The sequence below is a fragment of the Leguminivora glycinivorella genome, chromosome 26 (genome assembly GCF_023078275.1).
Source record: "Leguminivora glycinivorella isolate SPB_JAAS2020 chromosome 26, LegGlyc_1.1, whole genome shotgun sequence".
Classification (NCBI taxonomy): Eukaryota; Metazoa; Arthropoda; class Insecta; order Lepidoptera; family Tortricidae; genus Leguminivora; species Leguminivora glycinivorella.
The window spans coordinates 2794631-2819990 of record NC_062996.1 but is presented as its reverse complement, the minus strand read 5'-3'; the positions used below and the strand labels follow the sequence as shown (position 1 = coordinate 2819990).

The 25360-nt window shown below is 37.4% G+C and overlaps 6 protein-coding genes and 1 long non-coding RNA gene across 7 annotated transcripts; 6 read left to right on the top strand and 1 right to left on the bottom strand.

Moving 5' to 3' along the window:
• The first annotated feature begins 1346 nt into the window (after positions 1 to 1346).
• LOC125239987 (histone H2A) lies at positions 1347 to 4918 on the top strand. Its single transcript, XM_048147781.1, has 2 exons — positions 1347 to 1522; positions 4456 to 4918. The coding sequence occupies exons 1-2, from the start codon at positions 1419 to 1421 to the stop codon at positions 4724 to 4726; spliced, it is 375 nt and encodes a 124-aa protein (XP_048003738.1). The 5' UTR covers positions 1347 to 1418; the 3' UTR covers positions 4727 to 4918.
• Positions 4919 to 5024: 106 nt separating this feature from the next.
• On the bottom strand, positions 5025 to 15254 carry LOC125239858. The gene is made up of 3 exons (XR_007178568.1): positions 15208 to 15254; positions 8657 to 8701; positions 5025 to 5070 (listed from the first exon to the last, which is right to left on the bottom strand). It is a non-coding gene; the product is annotated as an uncharacterized LOC125239858 (long non-coding RNA).
• LOC125239852 (histone H2B-like) lies at positions 5687 to 6170 on the top strand. Its single transcript, XM_048147577.1, has one exon. The coding sequence runs from the start codon at positions 5788 to 5790 to the stop codon at positions 6163 to 6165; it is 378 nt and encodes a 125-aa protein (XP_048003534.1). The 5' UTR covers positions 5687 to 5787; the 3' UTR covers positions 6166 to 6170.
• LOC125239853 (histone H2A) lies at positions 7908 to 8544 on the top strand. The gene has a single exon (XM_048147578.1). The coding sequence runs from the start codon at positions 7980 to 7982 to the stop codon at positions 8352 to 8354; it is 375 nt and encodes a 124-aa protein (XP_048003535.1). The 5' UTR covers positions 7908 to 7979; the 3' UTR covers positions 8355 to 8544.
• On the top strand, positions 9404 to 9801 carry LOC125239857 (histone H2B-like). The gene has a single exon (XM_048147581.1). The coding sequence runs from the start codon at positions 9419 to 9421 to the stop codon at positions 9794 to 9796; it is 378 nt and encodes a 125-aa protein (XP_048003538.1). The 5' UTR covers positions 9404 to 9418; the 3' UTR covers positions 9797 to 9801.
• LOC125239854 (histone H2A) lies at positions 11535 to 15102 on the top strand. Its single transcript, XM_048147579.1, has 2 exons — positions 11535 to 11710; positions 14640 to 15102. The coding sequence occupies exons 1-2, from the start codon at positions 11607 to 11609 to the stop codon at positions 14908 to 14910; spliced, it is 375 nt and encodes a 124-aa protein (XP_048003536.1). The 5' UTR covers positions 11535 to 11606; the 3' UTR covers positions 14911 to 15102.
• Positions 15255 to 15955: 701 nt separating the features above from the next.
• LOC125239856 (histone H2B-like) lies at positions 15956 to 16353 on the top strand. Its single transcript, XM_048147580.1, has one exon. It carries the CDS (start codon positions 15971 to 15973, stop codon positions 16346 to 16348), a length of 378 nt encoding a protein of 125 aa, XP_048003537.1. The 5' UTR covers positions 15956 to 15970; the 3' UTR covers positions 16349 to 16353.
• The last annotated feature ends 9007 nt before the right edge of the window (positions 16354 to 25360 follow it).

The window sequence follows — 25360 nt, the reverse complement described above, 5'->3', positions numbered from 1 at the left end:
AATTATTTTAAAAGTATCAATAGTTATTTGTTTTACAAGGGGGCAAAGTAGTTGTTTAACCGCACGTGCCAATATTGATACCTGAGCAAGCGAAAGATTCCAATATTCTCAATATAGTGGAATCTTGAGCGTTGCGAGGGTATCAAGGCACGAAGGTTAAACAAACTTTGCCACCGAGTGAAACACAAAATTTTTCACCACACCAACACGAACAAAATACTGACTATAAAACATCAAAATAAATCAAATTCATCAATTTATTCAATATTTTTGATTCAAAATCATCATTTATAGGTAAAATCTAGCAGACATATTAAGACATCGGGTTAAAATTTGCATGAAATTACTTTGCCCCCTTGTGGATAAAATGCAATTTTGCTATCTGTTTTCGAATAGCAAAGAATGCCTTTACCAGTTGGTGTGGTGAAAATATTATATCGATCGATGGTCTGTGCAGCCTAACCTAGCCGAAGCCCGCCGATATTCATTCCATATTCATACCATACGTGCCGTCACCAACCAATATATCGTAGTAACAGTAATAGTAAGTAGGTATCGGTCACTTCTTCTCTCTCTCTTTGATGAGAGGCCCGACTGCCCGACTCCCTAGACTCAACATATATCTACATATTCTACACACACAGGATATAACATTTAGGTAGTAATTAAGTAATTTGAAACACTCACGTTTTCCAAATAGAAAATCATCATTCACCATGTATACTGCATCCATATAAATTTATTTTATCCACACACTAATTCACACCATCAGTCAAAAATAATTCCATAACTGTGCACACATAACACGGCCCCGACATGCCAGATTTTTTTTTTTTTTTTTCAGGCGACGATGATGATGATGATCATTATATATACAATTAGAATCAGTGTTTGCCTATTAGTGCACATAACATGCAGGGTAACCAGCCATTCTCTCATCCACTCACGTCTCATCGCCCTCTCACCTCACCTCACCTCACCTCACCTCATCTCATTCCCTGAAAGCCCTTTTCAGAGCTAACGTATGATATTGAACGGTTATTTAGTACCTCTGTTTCATTGCAATAAGCAAACATACATAGAGTCGTGAAGTCATTCAATTAATTTACAAATTTATCATATAAATAAATGCAGAACACACGTCACTAATCACTCATCGCACTGTCTCTTTCCCTCTGCTTCGATACGCGGTTTCGTTATGTGAGCGTTGATTGGCCGATCACGCTCGTGTCATCTCTGCCCTTCATACTCCCCACTATCATATACGCACGTAAAATATAAAATAAAATACAGGTATTTTTTTCATTAGTATCAGCTCACGATCGTACGTGATTAGTACGTTTGTCTGTCGTGTTGTTTGATTGTGTTATTTTTTTTAGTTTTTAGTTAATTTATTAATTAATTAACTTACTATAAACATGTCTGGACGCGGCAAGGGTGGTAAAGTTAAGGGAAAGGCAAAATCCCGTTCTAACCGTGCCGGACTCCAGTTCCCCGTCGGTCGTATCCACAGGCTTCTGCGCAATACTGGGGACGCTATTGCACAACACCCTGCATTTTATGATTAAGCACTGAGACTTGGCACAGGTTGTTCCTTGGGTGGCCCTGAGTAGATAAAGATCGGGAGGCATTGAGAGCCCCCCTTAATTTAGGAGGGAAGAGGGGGGGAAGGCTGGCGCCGCCGCGCTTCCTTTGAAACCATATTTCTCTAAAACTATACAAAATAGGGCATGTGATATATCATTTTCGGATAAATGAAGGACGAGGAATTCATTTTTGGAACAAAAAAAATGTATTTTAGAACAAAAATACAAAATAAAATGGGAAAATCTGAAAACGAGATTTTTTTTTATACATATTATTGCACATTTTATGAAAACTGTAATGGTTTTTTCTAAATAAAAAATATTATTTAATATCTACATTTATCTAGTTTTAGAAAATGTATAATTTGTTATAGAAATATATTATAGGACGAGTGATAAAAAATAATTTACATCGCCCGATAGGGTGATTTGAATGCTCATTTCAATAAGTTTTGTCAATGATTTCAGGTATAATCACTATTTTTAACACACGAAAGCCGTAATCATTGTAGTTTATGGCTATTTTAGTGATTAATGTACTTAAAATAAAATAAAATACAAAATTTTTAAAAAATATTAAAAATGTGATATTTTTTTTAACATTATCCTATTTTGTTCTTTCTACACAATATATATCTAAAAGCAATAAATATCAATAAAAAGCCACATTTATACAGTTTATAAAAATATATAGTTTGTTATATAAATATATTACGAAACGCGAGATAAAAAATAATGAAAATGAAAATTTTAATGTACATCTTACGTTTCATTATTCGATGAGGTGAGGTAAAGGTACTACCCGCTATGCAGTGGAGTTCGTCTAGTAATACAGAAATATACTTATTCTAATAACGTTTACACATGTAGGTATATCACGACCCAGTACAGAAAATTGTAAAAGTCCTATAATATAGTTTATTTTGATTGTAAAATAAAATTGCATGTGACTTATATTGCAAAAAAATGTCTTAATCACGTTCTCCTCTCCTAAAGCAGTTCTGCATGCATAGGCTTGAAGATTTTTTAGTTTACTAGCAGAATTTAGTTACTTCCTTTGGGCCCCCTTAAATCGGTTTTACCCATCCATAAAAGATAAAATAAAAATCGTCATATTCTTCCTTTCAGTATCAATGATAGTTAGTTATTGCGCAATAGTGCCATAAAAAATAAACTAGATTCGTATTAGCATTAAACATTAATGATTTTTGAACTAAGACATTGCTTTTGTACAAAGGAGAACCTCAAAAAATGGTCTGACTAGACGAAAACATGTGTATCGGGGCTAGTACTCAAGGCTCTCAAAAAGTGTAGCTATTTTGAGTTATTCAAATAAAACAACATGAATAGTCTGAATTTAATTATGTATATATCAGAACATCCACTGCATAAGCACATCAGCTCCGAACATTTAATTTAAAAAGTATTTTTTTACGGTTGCACCTTACGCGGCACTGTTTTTTATTACACCTGCATCCGACAATTTCGAGGCATGTTTCTGCAGCAACAGGCAACGTTGCGGGCAAGTAGGCTCCCAAATCCCAATTGTTACAGACTTTCGTCCAGCCACAAGTAGAAAATAATGGCAAATTTTGAATTGGGTTTAGTTGACCCCATACATGGACACCTTGATATACCTATAACCCTTACAAAAATGGTGCAAGGCAGCTTTTGTCGGTGAAATGCTGTTAATTTGGCGGTCTTTTTTGGTTAATAACTATTTTCGGCACTCGTTAACCAAAGTACAGGACGCAGATCTGGAATAATAAATATGTCAAGTAAGAATTATCCATAAATTATGCAAATCATATAGATAACTACTATTTCACAAGATGTATGTATTAGGATCAGATGTATATATCTGACCTATCATATCAATCGATCATTTCATGTAATATAAATAGTTAAATTCAGACTATATAGGAGTATGTTGTTTAATTTGAAGTACTCTAAATAACTACACTTTTTGAGAGCTTTGAGTACCTTTACCTCACCTCATCGAATCATACAAACTGACCCGTACCGTACATCAAGATCGCCCTGCCACGTCACTTTCATTATTTTTTATCTCGCGTTTCGTAATAATTATATTTATATAACAAACTATATATTTTTATAAACTGTATAAATGTGGCTTTTTATTGATATTTATTGCTTTTAGATATATATTGTGTAGAAAGAACAAAATAGGATAATGTTAATAAAAATTGTCACATTTTTAATATTTTTTAAAATTTTTGTATTTTTTTTTATTTTAAGTACATTAATCACTAAAATAGCCATAAACTACAATGATTACGGCTTTCGTGTGTTAAAAATAGTGATTATACCTGAAATCATTGACAAAACTTATTGAAATGAGCATTCAAATCACCCTATCGGGCGATGTAAATTATTTTTTATCACTCATCCTATAATATATTTCTATAACAAATTATACATTTTCTAAAACTAGATAAATGTAGCTATTAAATAATATTTTTTATTTAGAAAAAACCATTACAGTTTTCATAAAATGTGCAGTAATATGTATAAAAAAAAATCTCGTTTTCAGATTTTCCCATTTTATTTTGTATTTTTGTTCTAAAATACATTTTTTTTGTTCCAAAAATGAATTCCTCGTCCTTCATTTATCCGAAAATGATATATCGCATGCCCTATTTTGTATAGTTTTAGAGAAATATGGTTTCAAAGGAAGCGCGGAGGCGCCAGCCTTCCCCCCCTCCTCCCTCCTAAATTAAGGGGGGCTCTCGATGCCTCCCGATCTTTATCTACTCAGGGCCACCCAATGAACAACTGTGCCAAGTCTCAGTGCTTAATCATAAAATGCAGGGTTCCCATACAAGACATAGCAATAGCGTCCCCAGTACAAGGGCAACTACGCCGAGCGCGTCGGTGCCGGTGCCCCCGTGTACCTCGCGGCCGTCATGGAGTACCTGGCGGCTGAGGTTCTCGAGTTGGCCGGAAACGCCGCTCGCGACAACAAGAAGACCAGGATCATCCCGAGACATCTCCAGCTGGCGATACGCAACGACGAAGAGTTGAACAAGCTCCTCTCCGGCGTGACCATCGCCCAGGGCGGTGTGCTGCCTAACATTCAGGCCGTGCTCCTGCCCAAGAAGACCGAGAAGAAGGCTTAGGCTGCCTCCTTACCTTCTTACATACCTATCTGGCGGTAACGCCCGGAGTTCGGTTAATGTGTGTTGCATTCGTTTGTCTTTCGGATTAACGTCTGCGGCATTACATACCGCGCGGGTGACCGGTTGCCAAAGGCCCTTTTCAGGGCCACAATATGATTCTGTGCTAAAGTTTTAGTTTCACGGCATGACACATAAAATACAAATCAGTCAGTATCTAATATATATATTTAATCAATCGATATATATATATATATATATATATATATATATATATATATATATATAAACACTTACCTTACCTGCTTACGCGTTTCTATGGATCACTCGCAGGGGTGTGTGTGCGCCTGTAACAAAAACATAAATAATTAGGTTAGGAGTTCTGTTTTATTTTATCGATTTTATTAATTAAATAATAAAAAATACATAATATATAGTGAAAAAGAAACTGAAGAAAAAAAAAAAATAAAATTTAAAAATATTAAACAATCTTTTTACACGACCGGGATTCGAACTCACGACACCTGTGACAATTCGAGCCAATAAGCAGAGGCTCTTACAACTGAGCTACACACCGCTAATACAGTATTGACGAAATTATCGTACATATTTTGCAATGATGTCACGTGATGTGGTGTGAGGAAACCGAGTTAAAACTTGAAAATTAACGTTTCCCGAGACCTGAGACTAAAAAACTAGATCGATTTTTCCCACCCTCCAAAACCCACACATAACAAATTTCAGCGAAATCGTATAAGCGGTGTCCGAAATAGCCGGCATGTATAAATAAAAATAAAAATGAATTACTCGTTTAAAAGTATAAAATATATAATTTATCATATTATAATATTATATTATAACATAATATTAATACATAAACGCGGGCCACATAGATTGATAACGATTCACGAACGCTATTGGTCGAGACATGCGTACTCGACTCTCGATCAATTATCCCCCCACTTCATTTTCAGAGCAGTAACAAAATTCAAAATTCGAAAAAAAAATTATCACTTCCAGTTCGAACTTCGCACTGTGAACGTCTAATTAATTAATACATAGAAATGCCACCTAAGACGAGCGGTAAAGCTGCCAAGAAATCTGGTAACGCCCAGAAGAATATCTCCAAGTCTGACTCAAAGAAAAAGAAGAAGCACAAGCGCAAGGAGAGCTACGCCATCTACATATACAAGGTGCTGAAGCAGGTCCACCCCGACACCGGTATCTCCAGCAAGGCCATGTCGATCATGAACTCGTTCGTGAACGATATCTTCGAGCGCATCGCCGCCGAGGCCTCCCGCCTCGCCCACTACAACAAGAGGTCCACCATCACCAGCAGGGAGGTGCAGACCTCCGTCAGGCTGCTCCTCCCCGGCGAGCTCGCCAAGCACGCCGTCAGTGAAGGCACCAAGGCCGTCACCAAGTACACCAGCTCTAAGTGAGCACGCTGCTAGAGTGTGGTCTGTTTGTACGTCAAACAAACAATAACCGGCCCTTTTCAGGGCCACAAATACGTTCAGAATGTTATGTGAAAAGTTTCGTTTCAGGCCGTACATACGGTGGCAATCGTTATATAAAACACATAATACCTCTAATTATTATAATGTTGTAGTAAAATTATTATTTTTAATAATATAGGTACCTATTGCAAGTTAGTTTAAATCACTGATCCGAGCCGAGTTAGGTCACGTAGAGTGAGGTTTGAACGAGTTAGGTTGCGCGAAGTTAGGTTTCATTCAGTTAGGTTAGTAGGTATTCATTTCAAATAAAATCTTAAGTTAAATAAACAACAGTTACTTGAGTACGTCAATATGAAATTTGGGTACCTCCTCCTATATAATTATTTTAAAAGTATCAATAGTTATTTGTTTTACAAGGGGGCAAAGTAGTTGTTTAACCGCACGTGCCAATATTGATACCTGAGCAAGCGAAAGATTCCAATATTCTCAATATAGTGGAATCTTGAGCGTTGCGAGGGTATCAAGGCACGAAGGTTAAACAAACTTTGCCACCGAGTGAAACACAAAATTTTTCACCACACCAACACGAACAAAATACTGACTATAAAACATCAAAATAAATCAAATTCATCAATTTATTCAATATTTTTGATTCAAAATCATCATTTATAGGTAAAATCTAGCAGACATATTAAGACATCGGGTTAAAATTTGCATGAAATTACTTTGCCCCTTGTGGATAAAATGCAATTTTGCTATCTGTTTTCGAATAGCAAAGAATGCCTTTACCAGTTGGTGTGGTGAAAATATTATATCGATCGATGGTCTGTGCAGCCTAACCTAGCCGAAGCCCGCCGATATTCATTCCATATTCATACCATACGTGCCGTCACCAACCAATATATCGTAGTAACAGTAATAGTAAGTAGGTATCGGTCACTTCTTCTCTCTCTCTTTGATGAGAGGCCCGACTGCCCGACTCCCTAGACTCAACATATATCTACATATTCTACACACACAGGATATAACATTTAGGTAGTAATTAAGTAATTTGAAACACTCACGTTTTCCAAATAGAAAATCATCATTCACCATGTATACTGCATCCATATAAATTTATTTTATCCACACACTAATTCACACCATCAGTCAAAAATAATTCCATAACTGTGCACACATAACACGGCCCCGACATGCCAGATTTTTTTTTTTTTTTTTTCAGGCGACGATGATGATGATGATCATTATATATACAATTAGAATCAGTGTTTGCCTATTAGTGCACATAACATGCAGGGTAACCAGCCATTCTCTCATCCACTCACGTCTCATCGCCCTCTCACCTCACCTCACCTCACCTCACCTCATCTCATTCCCTGAAAGCCCTTTTCAGAGCTAACGTATGATATTGAACGGTTATTTAGTACCTCTGTTTCATTGCAATAAGCAAACATACATAGAGTCGTGAAGTCATTCAATTAATTTACAAATTTATCATATAAATAAATGCAGAACACACGTCACTAATCACTCATCGCACTGTCTCTTTCCCTCTGCTTCGATACGCGGTTTCGTTATGTGAGCGTTGATTGGCCGATCACGCTCGTGTCATCTCTGCCCTTCATACTCCCCACTATCATATACGCACGTAAAATATAAAATAAAATACAGGTATTTTTTTCATTAGTATCAGCTCACGATCGTACGTGATTAGTACGTTTGTCTGTCGTGTTGTTTGATTGTGTTATTTTTTTTAGTTTTTAGTTAATTTATTAATTAATTAACTTACTATAAACATGTCTGGACGCGGCAAGGGTGGTAAAGTTAAGGGAAAGGCAAAATCCCGTTCTAACCGTGCCGGACTCCAGTTCCCCGTCGGTCGTATCCACAGGCTTCTGCGCAAGGGCAACTACGCCGAGCGCGTCGGTGCCGGTGCCCCCGTGTACCTCGCGGCCGTCATGGAGTACCTGGCGGCTGAGGTTCTCGAGTTGGCCGGAAACGCCGCTCGCGACAACAAGAAGACCAGGATCATCCCGAGACATCTCCAGCTGGCGATACGCAACGACGAAGAGTTGAACAAGCTCCTCTCCGGCGTGACCATCGCCCAGGGCGGTGTGCTGCCTAACATTCAGGCCGTGCTCCTGCCCAAGAAGACCGAGAAGAAGGCTTAGGCTGCCTCCTTACCTTCTTACATACCTATCTGGCGGTAACGCCCGGAGTTCGGTTAATGTGTGTTGCATTCGTTTGTCTTTCGGATTAACGTCTGCGGCATTACATACCGCGCGGGTGACCGGTTGCCAAAGGCCCTTTTCAGGGCCACAATATGATTCTGTGCTAAAGTTTTAGTTTCACGGCATGACACATAAAATACAAATCAGTCAGTATCTAATATATATATTTAATCAATCGATATATATATATATATATATATATATATATATATATATATATATATATAAAAAACTTACCTTACCTGCTTACGCGTTTCTATGGATCACTCGCAGGGGTGTGTGTGCGCCTGTAACAAAAACATAAATAATTAGGTTAGGAGTTCTGTTTTATTTTATCGATTTTATTAATTAAATAATAAAAAATACATAATATATAGTGAAAAAGAAACTGAAGAAAAAAAAAAATAAAATTTAAAAATATTAAACAATCTTTTTACACGACCGGGATTCGAACTCACGACACCTGTGACAATTCGAGCCAATAAGCAGAGGCTCTTACAACTGAGCTACACACCGCTAATACAGTATTGACGAAATTATCGTACATATTTTGCAATGATGTCACGTGATGTGGTGTGAGGAAACCGAGTTAAAACTTGAAAATTAACGTTTCCCGAGACCTGAGACTAAAAAACTAGATCGATTTTTCCCACCCTCCAAAACCCACACATAACAAATTTCAGCGAAATCGTATAAGCGGTGTCCGAAATAGCCGGCATGTATAAATAAAAATAAAAATGAATTACTCGTTTAAAAGTATAAAATATATAATTTATCATATTATAATATTATATTATAACATAATATTAATACATAAACGCGGGCCACATAGATTGATAACGATTCACGAACGCTATTGGTCGAGACATGCGTACTCGACTCTCGATCAATTATCCCCCCACTTCATTTTCAGAGCAGTAACAAAATTCAAAATTCGAAAAAAAAAATTATCACTTCCAGTTCGAACTTCGCACTGTGAACGTCTAATTAATTAATACATAGAAATGCCACCTAAGACGAGCGGTAAAGCTGCCAAGAAATCTGGTAACGCCCAGAAGAATATCTCCAAGTCTGACTCAAAGAAAAAGAAGAAGCACAAGCGCAAGGAGAGCTACGCCATCTACATATACAAGGTGCTGAAGCAGGTCCACCCCGACACCGGTATCTCCAGCAAGGCCATGTCGATCATGAACTCGTTCGTGAACGATATCTTCGAGCGCATCGCCGCCGAGGCCTCCCGCCTCGCCCACTACAACAAGAGGTCCACCATCACCAGCAGGGAGGTGCAGACCTCCGTCAGGCTGCTCCTCCCCGGCGAGCTCGCCAAGCACGCCGTCAGTGAAGGCACCAAGGCCGTCACCAAGTACACCAGCTCTAAGTGAGCACGCTGCTAGAGTGTGGTCTGTTTGTACGTCAAACAAACAATAACCGGCCCTTTTCAGGGCCACAAATACGTTCAGAATGTTATGTGAAAAGTTTCGTTTCAGGCCGTACATACGGTGGCAATCGTTATATAAAACACATAATACCTCTAATTATTATAATGTTGTAGTAAAATTATTATTTTTAATAATATAGGTACCTATTGCAAGTTAGTTTAAATCACTGATCCGAGCCGAGTTAGGTCACGTAGAGTGAGGTTTGAACGAGTTAGGTTGCGCGAAGTTAGGTTTCATTCAGTTAGGTTAGTAGGTATTCATTTCAAATAAAATCTTAAGTTAAATAAACAACAGTTACTTGAGTACGTCAATATGAAATTTGGGTACCTCCTCCTATATAATTATTTTAAAAGTATCAATAGTTATTTGTTTTACAAGGGGGCAAAGTAGTTGTTTAACCGCACGTGCCAATATTGATACCTGAGCAAGCGAAAGATTCCAATATTCTCAATATAGTGGAATCTTGAGCGTTGCGAGGGTATCAAGGCACGAAGGTTAAACAAACTTTGCCACCGAGTGAAACACAAAATTTTTCACCACACCAACACGAACAAAATACTGACTATAAAACATCAAAATAAATCAAATTCATCAATTTATTCAATATTTTTGATTCAAAATCATCATTTATAGGTAAAATCTAGCAGACATATTAAGACATCGGGTTAAAATTTGCATGAAATTACTTTGCCCCCTTGTGGATAAAATGCAATTTTGCTATCTGTTTTCGAATAGCAAAGAATGCCTTTACCAGTTGGTGTGGTGAAAATATTATATCGATCGATGGTCTGTGCAGCCTAACCTAGCCGAAGCCCGCCGATATTCATTCCATATTCATACCATACGTGCCGTCACCAACCAATATATCGTAGTAACAGTAATAGTAAGTAGGTATCGGTCACTTCTTCTCTCTCTCTTTGATGAGAGGCCCGACTGCCCGACTCCCTAGACTCAACATATATCTACATATTCTACACACACAGGATATAACATTTAGGTAGTAATTAAGTAATTTGAAACACTCACGTTTTCCAAATAGAAAATCATCATTCACCATGTATACTGCATCCATATAAATTTATTTTATCCACACACTAATTCACACCATCAGTCAAAAATAATTCCATAACTGTGCACACATAACACGGCCCCGACATGCCAGATTTTTTTTTTTTTCAGGCGACGATGATGATGATGATCATTATATATACAATTAGAATCAGTGTTTGCCTATTAGTGCACATAACATGCAGGGTAACCAGCCATTCTCTCATCCACTCACGTCTCATCGCCCTCTCACCTCACCTCACCTCACCTCACCTCATCTCATTCCCTGAAAGCCCTTTTCAGAGCTAACGTATGATATTGAACGGTTATTTAGTACCTCTGTTTCATTGCAATAAGCAAACATACATAGAGTCGTGAAGTCATTCAATTAATTTACAAATTTATCATATAAATAAATGCAGAACACACGTCACTAATCACTCATCGCACTGTCTCTTTCCCTCTGCTTCGATACGCGGTTTCGTTATGTGAGCGTTGATTGGCCGATCACGCTCGTGTCATCTCTGCCCTTCATACTCCCCACTATCATATACGCACGTAAAATATAAAATAAAATACAGGTATTTTTTTCATTAGTATCAGCTCACGATCGTACGTGATTAGTACGTTTGTCTGTCGTGTTGTTTGATTGTGTTATTTTTTTTAGTTTTTAGTTAATTTATTAATTAATTAACTTACTATAAACATGTCTGGACGCGGCAAGGGTGGTAAAGTTAAGGGAAAGGCAAAATCCCGTTCTAACCGTGCCGGACTCCAGTTCCCCGTCGGTCGTATCCACAGGCTTCTGCGCAATACTGGGGACGCTATTGCACAACACCCTGCATTTTATGATTAAGCACTGAGACTTGGCACAGGTTGTTCCTTGGGTGGCCCTGAGTAGATAAAGATCGGGAGGCATTGAGAGCCCCCCTTAATTTAGGAGGGAAGAGGGGGGGAAGGCTGGCGCCGCCGCGCTTCCTTTGAAACCATATTTCTCTAAAACTATACAAAATAGGGCATGTGATATATCATTTTCGGATAAATGAAGGACGAGGAATTCATTTTTGGAACAAAAAAAATGTATTTTAGAACAAAAATACAAAATAAAATGGGAAAATCTGAAAACGAGATTTTTTTTTATACATATTATTGCACATTTTATGAAAACTGTAATGGTTTTTTCTAAATAAAAATATTATTTAATATCTACATTTATCTAGTTTTAGAAAATGTATAATTTGTTATAGAAATATATTATAGGACGAGTGATAAAAAATAATTTACATCGCCCGATAGGGTGATTTGAATGCTCATTTCAATAAGTTTTGTCAATGATTTCAGGTATAATCACTATTTTTAACACACGAAAGCCGTAATCATTGTAGTTTATGGCTATTTTAGTGATTAATGTACTTAAAATAAAATAAAATACAAAATTTTTAAAAAATATTAAAAATGTGATATTTTTTTTAACATTATCCTATTTTGTTCTTTCTACACAATATATATCTAAAAGCAATAAATATCAATAAAAAGCCACATTTATACAGTTTATAAAAATATATAGTTTGTTATATAAATATATTACGAAACGCGAGATAAAAAATAATGAAAATGAAAATTTTAATGTACATCTTACGTTTCATTATTCGATGAGGTGAGGTAAAGGTACTACCCGCTATGCAGTGGAGTTCGTCTAGTAATACAGAAATATACTTATTCTAATAACGTTTACACATGTAGGTATATCACGACCCAGTACAGAAAATTGTAAAAGTCCTATAATATAGTTTATTTTGATTGTAAAATAAAATTGCATGTGACTTATATTGCAAAAAAATGTCTTAATCACGTTCTCCTCTCCTAAAGCAGTTCTGCATGCATAGGCTTGAAGATTTTTTAGTTTACTAGCAGAATTTAGTTACTTCCTTTGGGCCCCCTTAAATCGGTTTTACCCATCCATAAAAGATAAAATAAAAATCGTCATATTCTTCCTTTCAGTATCAATGATAGTTAGTTATTGCGCAATAGTGCCATAAAAAATAAACTAGATTCGTATTAGCATTAAACATTAATGATTTTTGAACTAAGACATTGCTTTTGTACAAAGGAGAACCTCAAAAAATGGTCTGACTAGACGAAAACATGTGTATCGGGGCTAGTACTCAAGGCTCTCAAAAAGTGTAGCTATTTTGAGTTATTCAAATAAAACAACATGAATAGTCTGAATTTAATTATGTATATATCAGAACATCCACTGCATAAGCACATCAGCTCCGAACATTTAATTTAAAAGTATTTTTTTACGGTTGCACCTTACGCGGCACTGTTTTTTATTACACCTGCATCCGACAATTTCGAGGCATGTTTCTGCAGCAACAGGCAACGTTGCGGGCAAGTAGGCTCCCAAATCCCAATTGTTACAGACTTTCGTCCAGCCACAAGTAGAAAATAATGGCAAATTTTGAATTGGGTTTAGTTGACCCCATACATGGACACCTTGATATACCTATAACCCTTACAAAAATGGTGCAAGGCAGCTTTTGTCGGTGAAATGCTGTTAATTTGGCGGTCTTTTTTGGTTAATAACTATTTTCGGCACTCGTTAACCAAAGTACAGGACGCAGATCTGGAATAATAAATATGTCAAGTAAGAATTATCCATAAATTATGCAAATCATATAGATAACTACTATTTCACAAGATGTATGTATTAGGATCAGATGTATATATCTGACCTATCATATCAATCGATCATTTCATGTAATATAAATAGTTAAATTCAGACTATATAGGAGTATGTTGTTTAATTTGAAGTACTCTAAATAACTACACTTTTTGAGAGCTTTGAGTACCTTTACCTCACCTCATCGAATCATACAAACTGACCCGTACCGTACATCAAGATCGCCCTGCCACGTCACTTTCATTATTTTTTATCTCGCGTTTCGTAATAATTATATTTATATAACAAACTATATATTTTTATAAACTGTATAAATGTGGCTTTTTATTGATATTTATTGCTTTTAGATATATATTGTGTAGAAAGAACAAAATAGGATAATGTTAATAAAAATTGTCACATTTTTAATATTTTTTAAAATTTTTGTATTTTTTTTTATTTTAAGTACATTAATCACTAAAATAGCCATAAACTACAATGATTACGGCTTTCGTGTGTTAAAAATAGTGATTATACCTGAAATCATTGACAAAACTTATTGAAATGAGCATTCAAATCACCCTATCGGGCGATGTAAATTATTTTTTATCACTCATCCTATAATATATTTCTATAACAAATTATACATTTTCTAAAACTAGATAAATGTAGCTATTAAATAATATTTTTTATTTAGAAAAAACCATTACAGTTTTCATAAAATGTGCAGTAATATGTATAAAAAAAAATCTCGTTTTCAGATTTTCCCATTTTATTTTGTATTTTTGTTCTAAAATACATTTTTTTTGTTCCAAAAATGAATTCCTCGTCCTTCATTTATCCGAAAATGATATATCGCATGCCCTATTTTGTATAGTTTTAGAGAAATATGGTTTCAAAGGAAGCGCGGAGGCGCCAGCCTTCCCCCTCCTCCCTCCTAAATTAAGGGGGGCTCTCGATGCCTCCCGATCTTTATCTACTCAGGGCCACCCAATGAACAACTGTGCCAAGTCTCAGTGCTTAATCATAAAATGCAGGGTTCCCATACAAGACATAGCAATAGCGTCCCCAGTACAAGGGCAACTACGCCGAGCGCGTCGGTGCCGGTGCCCCCGTGTACCTCGCGGCCGTCATGGAGTACCTGGCGGCTGAGGTTCTCGAGTTGGCCGGAAACGCCGCTCGCGACAACAAGAAGACCAGGATCATCCCGAGACATCTCCAGCTGGCGATACGCAACGACGAAGAGTTGAACAAGCTCCTCTCCGGCGTGACCATCGCCCAGGGCGGTGTGCTGCCTAACATTCAGGCCGTGCTCCTGCCCAAGAAGACCGAGAAGAAGGCTTAGGCTGCCTCCTTACCTTCTTACATACCTATCTGGCGGTAACGCCCGGAGTTCGGTTAATGTGTGTTGCATTCGTTTGTCTTTCGGATTAACGTCTGCGGCATTACATACCGCGCGGGTGACCGGTTGCCAAAGGCCCTTTTCAGGGCCACAATATGATTCTGTGCTAAAGTTTTAGTTTCACGGCATGACACATAAAATACAAATCAGTCAGTATCTAATATATATATTTAATCAATCGATATATATATATATATATATATATATATATATATATATATATATAAACACTTACCTTACCTGCTTACGCGTTTCTATGGATCACTCGCAGGGGTGTGTGTGCGCCTGTAACAAAAACATAAATAATTAGGTTAGGAGTTCTGTTTTATTTTATCGATTTTATTAATTAAATAATAAAAAATACATAATATATAGTGAAAAAGAAACTGAAGAAAAAAAAAAAATAAAATTTAAAAATATTAAACAATCTTTTTACACGACCGGGATTCGAACTCACGACACCTGTGACAATTCGAGCCAATAAGCAGAGGCTCTTACAACTGAGCTACACACCGCTAATACAGTATTGACGAAATTATCGTACATATTTTGCAATGATGTCACGTGATGTGGTGTGAGGAAACCGAGTTAAAACTTGAAAATTAACGTTTCCCGAGACCTGAGACTAAAAAACTAGATCGATTTTTCCCACCCTCCAAAACCCACACATAACAAATTTCAGCGAAATCGTATAAGCGGTGTCCGAAATAGCCGGCATGTATAAATAAAAATAAAAATGAATTACTCGTTTAAAAGTATAAAATATATAATTTATCATATTATAATATTATATTATAACATAATATTAATACATAAACGCGGGCCACATAGATTGATAACGATTCACGAACGCTATTGGTCGAGACATGCGTACTCGACTCTCGATCAATTATCCCCCCACTTCATTTTCAGAGCAGTAACAAAATTCAAAATTCGAAAAAAAAAATTATCACTTCCAGTTCGAACTTCGCACTGTGAACGTCTAATTAATTAATACATAGAAATGCCACCTAAGACGAGCGGTAAAGCTGCCAAGAAATCTGGTAACGCCCAGAAGAATATCTCCAAGTCTGACTCAAAGAAAAAGAAGAAGCACAAGCGCAAGGAGAGCTACGCCATCTACATATACAAGGTGCTGAAGCAGGTCCACCCCGACACCGGTATCTCCAGCAAGGCCATGTCGATCATGAACTCGTTCGTGAACGATATCTTCGAGCGCATCGCCGCCGAGGCCTCCCGCCTCGCCCACTACAACAAGAGGTCCACCATCACCAGCAGGGAGGTGCAGACCTCCGTCAGGCTGCTCCTCCCCGGCGAGCTCGCCAAGCACGCCGTCAGTGAAGGCACCAAGGCCGTCACCAAGTACACCAGCTCTAAGTGAGCACGCTGCTAGAGTGTGGTCTGTTTGTACGTCAAACAAACAATAACCGGCCCTTTTCAGGGCCACAAATACGTTCAGAATGTTATGTGAAAAGTTTCGTTTCAGGCCGTACATACGGTGGCAATCGTTATATAAAACACATAATACCTCTAATTATTATAATGTTGTAGTAAAATTATTATTTTTAATAATATAGGTACCTATTGCAAGTTAGTTTAAATCACTGATCCGAGCCGAGTTAGGTCACGTAGAGTGAGGTTTGAACGAGTTAGGTTGCGCGAAGTTAGGTTTCATTCAGTTAGGTTAGTAGGTATTCATTTCAAATAAAATCTTAAGTTAAATAAACAACAGTTACTTGAGTACGTCAATATGAAATTTGGGTACCTCCTCCTATATAATTATTTTAAAAGTATCAATAGTTATTTGTTTTACAAGGGGGCAAAGTAGTTGTTTAACCGCACGTGCCAATATTGATACCTGAGCAAGCGAAAGATTCCAATATTCTCAATATAGTGGAATCTTGAGCGTTGCGAGGGTATCAAGGCACGAAGGTTAAACAAACTTTGCCACCGAGTGAAACACAAAATTTTTCACCACACCAACACGAACAAAATACTGACTATAAAACATCAAAATAAATCAAATTCATCAATTTATTCAATATTTTTGATTCAAAATCATCATTTATAGGTAAAATCTAGCAGACATATTAAGACATCGGGTTAAAATTTGCATGAAATTACTTTGCCCCCTTGTGGATAAAATGCAATTTTGCTATCTGTTTTCGAATAGCAAAGAATGCCTTTACCAGTTGGTGTGGTGAAAATATTATATCGATCGATGGTCTGTGCAGCCTAACCTAGCCGAAGCCCGCCGATATTCATTCCATATTCATACCATACGTGCCGTCACCAACCAATATATCGTAGTAACAGTAATAGTAAGTAGGTATCGGTCACTTCTTCTCTCTCTCTTTGATGAGAGGCCCGACTGCCCGACTCCCGACTCCGACTCCGAGATTAATAAAGGGGTTTTCAGGGCACCTATATTTATATCAAAATCCCTCGTTTGCATTCCGTCTTACTCCCTCCCATGCGCGAGAATGAGAACACGCATGCGCGAGGGGGCCAAGATTTTTGAAAATTTCGTATGACGTCGTCAGTTGATGCGCCGGCGCTTCAAAGGACGGCGGCTCCCTTTGATCCATTTTGTTTCAAGTTTGTCTGATATATCGAGTGTTCTTATTAATAATACGTGATACTGAGGATGCCAGTTAATATAATTTTAATTATGGGAAGTGAAAAGTGTCGTCGACGCAAAAAGGTAAATTTTCAAAACATACATCGTAAACCGTTATACCAACTTACTGGTCATATTGTGATTCTTTATTGCTTCTTATATCAGTATATACTATCTATCTACTAGTATATACCATCAATATATTCAGAATAATTGAAAAAAATATAAATTATGAAACACGTTACACGAGTGATAAAAATAAGTATGACGTAATTTCTATTGTGTACCATTTCCCGGTCATATTGCGACTTACATATTTACTTACTTACATAACCATCACAGTAACAATGAACATATTTAAACAGAAATACAGGTAATTCCTAAAGTTCTAAGTTATGTTTTCCTATTTTCAGTAAATAGCTATTTTTATCGTAAAGGAAATAAAATGAAGCACAGTATTTCTTTCATGTAGAATAAAAACACATACGATTGAAAGCTGTATATACAAACAAACAAACAAAATTGTTTACAAACAAAATTGTTTATTTGGCAATATAAATTTAGTCAGTGGTACATTATACTGACCTCCACACTAGGCGTAGCCTGTATCGTGGAGGAGAATGTAAGATTAACAGAAATATTTGCGGCATTTAGTAACAACATTAATCTAGGAAACTATTTAAAAAAAATTACATTTAGTTACTTGGGATTTTAAATAAAGAGAATAGGCTTAAGTTATGGCTTACGATCCAAGTACATAGGTAGGTAAGTAACATGCAAAAGGAATCCTAAATAGTATTTATACAATGACGTAACAACATGCACAAGCGCGCACGTGTGTGCGTGTGCGTGTCTCTGTGTGTGTGTGTGTGTGTGTGTGTGTGTGTGTGTGTGTGTGTGTGTGTGTGTGTGTGTGTGTGTGTGTGTGTGTGTGTGTGTGTGTGTGTGTGTGTGTGTGTGTGTGTGTGTGTGTGTGTGTGTGTGTGTAGGTATGTAGATGTATTTCAGTGTCTGAAAGTTGGGTCTGATTATGACGTAATCTTCGTTAGATTTTCCGTATCTACATAAGAGAGATTTATCATGCTTTTCGATAGCAACTTTTTTGTCTTGTAGATGGAGAGATTTTTAAACTCATACAAACTAACTAAGCGGGTGTAAATACGGGGAAACAAAAATGTTGAAAAATGGTATGCAAATTTGGTATTAACACCTGTGGTGGGAATTCTAACTAAACGATGTTTGAGTAGATTGTCGTAGTTGGGTGAGTTAAGAACTGTTTTATGCACGTGCAGTGCTACCCTCATCAAATACAGTTTTCGAACACTAAGTACCTGTGCTTCGTAGTACAATGCCTGTGTTGGGTACATAATTTGTTTCTTCAGCGCAACTTTCAACACCGCCCTTTTTGCTCTTTCCAATTTCAGTAGAGTGGCAGAGGATTGACCTCCCCATGCTAAAATGCAGTAATTAATTATAGACTGCCCTAGTGATAAATATATAGTTTTTAATAAAGAAAATTCAGCTGACTCTCGTAACATTTTCATTATGTGAATCAGCTTTCGAACTCTGGCCGAGACTGCTGCCACATGCTCCTTGAAGTTTAGTTTTTCGTCTATGACGATGCCAAGGTACTTAGTTAAGGCACTGGTCCCACCGCGAGCTAGTAAGCTATGAGCTATCGGCTATAAAAACGAACAAAAGATAATCACTCCCGTGTAAATAAAAGAGACACGTCGATGTTTATAGTTACTCGCTCAGCGGTGAGCTATCAAAATCGCCGTGTCTCTTTTATTTTCACGGGAGTGCTTATCTTTTATTCGTTTTTATAGCCGATAGCTCATAGCTTACTAGCTCGCGATGGGACCAGTGCCTAAGGTCGTTCTGGTCATGTGATCACAGGCACAGTCTGTGTCTAGGGAATTTACACAATTGACCCTGTGAATTTTAAGCTCCCGATTTGCTCCAGGTGAAGAAGCCGAAGTCTTATGAAAACATAAGAAATTAGATTTTGATGTGTTCAGTGTTAACAAGTTCTGCTTCAACCACCCTGCCACTAACGTCATACCTCGCTCGACTTGAACATAGACGTCCTTCCATGAACTCCCGTGAAAAATTAAAGCCGTGTCGTCGGCGTAACATAATATCTCCGCATTTTGTAAAGGTATGAGTGAGATGTCGTTCATGTACACCAGAAATAGCGTAGGACCCAGGATACTTCCTTGGGGCACACCACAAGACACTGGTCTCAGGTCACTCACAAGCTCACCTATCTTTACACATTGATTTCTTTCAGTCAGATAGCTTTCGAACCATTTCAGAGTATTTCCTCGGAACCCGTGCGCTTCTAGCTTTCTTAATAATACCGGAATAGACACTGTGTCGAATGCCTTTGCTAGGTCCAGGAAGACTCCGACACAAGCCCGGCCTTCGTCCATATGGGTTGAGACTATTTTTGTTAAAAGCGTGACAGCGTCTTCGGTCGATATCATTATTATATCATTGCGTAATAAATGTTCGTAAGGCCGAATGTACCTATGTTATTACTTTGTCATAATGTGTACTTATTTGACTTATTTCACGACCTATATTTATACATAAAGTTAGTCGCGAGTGATCCAAATACCTACGATCGGTATATCCATACTAACATTATAAATGGGAATGTGTGTGTGTCTGTTTGTTTGTCCATCTTTCACGGCAAAACGGAGCGACGAATTGAATGACATAGGCTACTTTTTGTCTCTCTCTAATGCCAGCAAAGCCGCGAGCAAAAGCTAGTAGTATATATTTATAACGTACCGAATTGCTTGCCATTTTTGAACTGTGACGCATTTTGACTATTTATTTACTTATTATCAGTAATTAGGCAATTAAATGAACTTTGTGTGAAAAAAAAAGCGAAAGCCGACACCGTGCGTCAGCGTCTTCAAAGGGAAAAACAATGGCTCGGAACGGAACGAAATAATGTTTGTTCATTTAAACGTTACTGTAAGGAATTCTTTTAGGGCCCCCACAGACGGGAGACAAAACTGTTTTGTCTCCGTCGCTCGGTCTATGGGCTAGTATGAAGGTGCGCACACGAGGCGACGCAACTTTTCATACAAATACAAAAGTCACCGAGCAACTTTGTCGCCCGTGTGCGCGCACCCTTAGGGAACGAACGACGAATTTGTAACGGTTTTAAGAATTTTAATAATAAATATGAATGTTTTCAGATACCGCGTAAGCGTACATACCTACAGATCGGCGAATCGTGGAACTCGTGGGTCTCACATTCGGTGCTCGTAGCTCCACAGGATTTGCATCGTTGGAACGCCTATCATCTTCAGACGGAACTGGAAAAAACAAGTAGGTATATATAAGAGTTTTGAATGATTACGGTTATTTTCATTAGACTTATATTTGTATAATAGATTACTTACTAAATGAATCAACACGTTTTTCGACGCAAACATTTGAAATAATGAAATGCATTGTCACGCGAGGCCGTGATCGTCCAGAGTTAAATATAAGTTATAAGCGGAGAGATGGCTTTTTTAAGCGCTTTCATAGCGGACTGTATGATAAATGCACTTGGATGGGCGCCTATGGTACCTTAAATTAAGGTAGGTTGCGGTTTTTAGGGTTCCGTAGTCAACTAGGAACCCTTATAGTTTCGCCATGTCTGTCTGTCCGTCCGTCCGTCCGCGGATAATCTCAGTAACCGTTAGCACTAGAAAGCTGAAATTTGATACCAATATGTATATCAATCACGCCAACAAAGTGAAAAAATAAAAAAATAGTTATTTGTTATACAAGGGGGCAAAGTTGTATTTTAACGCCGAGTGTGGAATTGAAAAACGAGCATGTGAAAGGATTCTATAGTTGAACCACGAGCGAAGCGAGTGGTTCGAAAATAGAATCCTGAACTTGCGAGTTTTGTAACACACGAGAAGTAAAATACATTTGCACCCGAGTGTAACACAAAACTTTTCCCCTCACTATAGCGAGGAAACTACAACGCAAAAAATGCGTTTATCACTGCTTCCAGTAGTTCCACAGGTGGTAAATCATCTTTTTTACTAGATTCACCTACTTTTATCAATTTTAAAGCAGTTAATTTGACTTTATTCAAAGTCAAATTACTTTACCCACTAGTGGATAAAATGCGTTTTTACCCGCTGGTATTAAAGGACAAAACACGTGTTTCCGAGCTAGTGAGGGGAAAAATGTTTTATTATGGTACCCCCCCTACATGTAAAGTGGGGGCTGATATTTTTTTTCATTCCAACCCCAACGTGTGATATATTGTTTTACTAAGATCGTTTTTTGATAATATTTATATTTTCGGAAATAATCGCTCCTAAAGGAAAAAATGTGCGCCCCCCCCCCCTCTAACTTTTGAACCATACGTTTAAAAAATATGAAAAAAATCATAAAAGTAGAACTTTATAAAGACTTTCTACGAAGATTGTTTTGAACTTGATAGGTTCAGTAGTTTTTGAGAAAAATACGGAAAACTACGGAACCCTACACTGAGCGTGGCCCGACACGCTCTTGGCCGGTTTTATATTTTTGCTCTGTGTTGCCTTCCAAATATATTCACGCGCCGCCACTGTTAGGCACAGGTATCTATTATTTTGAGATTGCATAGACTAAAAGTCAAAAGCTAGCTAATCCATATCCATACTAACATTATAAATGGGAAAGTGAAAACTTGAAAACGGTAGGACGAAAGACGTGATTTTTTAAGTGGAAATAGTTGAAAAGATGGAAAGTGACATAAGCTACATTTTGTCTCTTTCTAACGCGAGCGAATCCGTGGGTAAAAGCTAGTCTTATTTAATTGTGTAAGTTATGTTCGTGTAAATTGATTTTTCACCACACCAACTGTTAAAGGCTTACTTTGGATAGCAAAATTGAATTTTATCCACAAGAGTGCAAAGTAATTTCATACAAATTTTAACTTGATGTCTTAAGCTGGCTGGTAGAATTTACCTATAAATGATGATTTTGAATCATAAATATTGAATAAATTGATGGATTTGATTTAATTTGATGTTTTATAAGTAGTATTTTGTTCGTGTTGGTGTGGTGAAAAATATTGTGTTTTACAAGGGGGCAAAGTAGTTGTTTAACCGTACGTGCCAATATTGATACCCGAGCAAGGGAAAGATTCCAATATTGAACCGCGAGCGTAGCGAGTGGTTCAAAAAGTGGAATCTTGAGTGTTACGAGGGTTTCAAGGCACGAAGGTTAAACAAACTTTGCCACCGAGTGTAAATAACTATTATCATTTTATTACAAAATATATAATGGTATAAGTACAGAAGGCTCACTCCTTTGAAGTTCACAAAATGCCGCCATTCTAAATTCTTACCAACATTAACAAACGGAAACGGACCGCATGCGAGCAGCCGACATTAAATTTTATTGCGCCGCTCGAAGGTCGTCAATAGTCGTCGGGTCGACGATAATAACTCTTTCGTAGCTATCTATCTCTATTGCTCTTTCGTATTGGCGCGACAGAGGCAGACTAAATTTCTGCTTTTTGGTGGCGTTTCGCGTCGCAGAAATTCCAGGGCCTGATTTTATGGGAAATAGAATGCTGCCTCGAAAATGAAGATGGCGCTACTAGTAAATAAAAATGTGTTTGTATTTTTCAGGGATTCTACAGAAATGAAAATTGGAGTATGCTCACCTGGTTACAGCAAAGGGGAGGGTTGCTGCTTCGTTCGACGATGTCCCAACTTCAGCAGTCGACCCTGAAATACACGGTAGGTATTTTCTTATTATATATCTATTGAATAGGGTCCACAAAGTCACAATTTGGATTTCTTTCAAGTGGCACTGGAACTTAGTATGTATGTATGTAAGTATGTATGTATGAATAGGGTCAAGGAGGGCACAGTGGCTCATTAAACCTAATTCTCTGATTCAAACTTTCACGATTTTTACACATATTTAAAATTGCAAACGGGACTTAATCGCGTATTTACTATGTTTTAAACACTAACCTCCGACGTTTCAAGGACGGCATTCGTCGGAGGTTAGTGTTTAAAACATAGTAAATACGCGATTAAGTCCCGTTTGCAATTTTAAATAAACCTAATTCTGTCATGAAATTTTCTCCTTATCATGCTGTCTGTAGATCTTATCACAAAAAAGGCACGAATAATAAACTTTCTATTGGACGATAAACCATAACCATTATTTAACTATTTGCCGCCAACTATTTGTGACAAGATTTCTTGAAAACAAACAAATTAATTTGGAGACTCCATTTATCAAAACCTGACCTTGTCAGGGCAACTAAACTGTTCTTTTCAAAATAACGCTTCACTGTTTTATGTTGTTGTTGTTGTTGTATGTCCTAAGGCACCCCATAGGTGCATAGGGCCTCCAGAAGATCCTTCCACGCCTTTCTATCTTGAGCCACCGCCTTGGCCTCGTTCCAGCTCAGTGAGCTCAATCCATATTCCCTCAGCTCGTTCTCAACGCTCCGCCTCCAAGTGTGTACGGGGCGTTTGCGGGCTCGCTTTCTCTATTTTATACACCACACTTTCAATCTATGCGTGCCATTTAAAGCTAACAAAATTAGTCGTTCACGTAGTGAATAGGCGCGAAGCCAACTCCAACTAAAAAAAACCTCCAATGTTGGCCACAAGATGGCAGTACCTGCACGACGTGCAACGTACACAGAGGGCAGCACCTGCTTTATATTAGACCTTTTTAATCACAATTTCTGTTGTGATTTCAGATGTAAAGAATGCACATAAAACGGTTAGCCGTATTTAGGAAGCAAGCTGTCAAGGTTCTTTTCTTGGCCATCGTACACCACAACATAACTAAAATTGAACATGCTATAATTATGATTACTTTAATTTATTTATTGATTTTAATATAATTTAATAAAATAATAATAGTTATTTGTTATACAAGGGGGCAAAGTTGTATTTTAACGCCGAGTGTGAAATTGAAAAACGAGCAAGTGAAAGGATTCTATAGTTGAACCACGAGCGAAGCGAGTGGTTCGAGAATAGAATCCTGAACTTGCGAGTTTTTTAACACACGAGAAGTTAAATACATTTGCACCCGAGTGTAACACAAAACTTTTCCCCTCGCTATAGCGAGGAAACTACAACGCAAACAATGCGTTTATCACTGCTTCCAGTAGTTCCACAGGTGGTAAATCCTCTTTATTATTAGATTCACCTGCTTTTATCAATTTTTATGCAGTTAATTTGACTTTATTCAAGGTCAAATTACTTTACCCACTAGTGGATAAAATGCGTTTTTACCCGCTGGTATTAAAGGACAAAACACGTGTTTCCGAGCTAGTGAGGGGAAAATGTAATTTGTAATTTTAGGATAGGTTTTATACTCATTTAAGAATAAGTTTTTCTTGCTGTGCATACATGATTTGGACGGCATTCTTATCTTAAACCTGTAACTTATAGCTGCTATTGGCTACGTGCACGACAATTACGCCCACTGCCTTGTGAACTTGAAGTGGAAAATGTCAAAAAATGACATGTAAACAAATATATATTGGGTTGGTAAGAAAGTAATGAGCGAATCATAACCAATATTGTAATTTTTATTTAATTTATTATTTTAATCATTTATCAAAAATATAACGGCCGTCGTTATCTACTACTTGTCTCCATCGTTCTGGTAAAGAATGAATAGCATCGGCGAAGAAGTTCTTAGGTTTAGATTCAAAAAACTCAGCTATGTACTGTCGTAGATGGGCTTGATCATCGAACTTTTTTTCATTCAAGGCATTGCTTA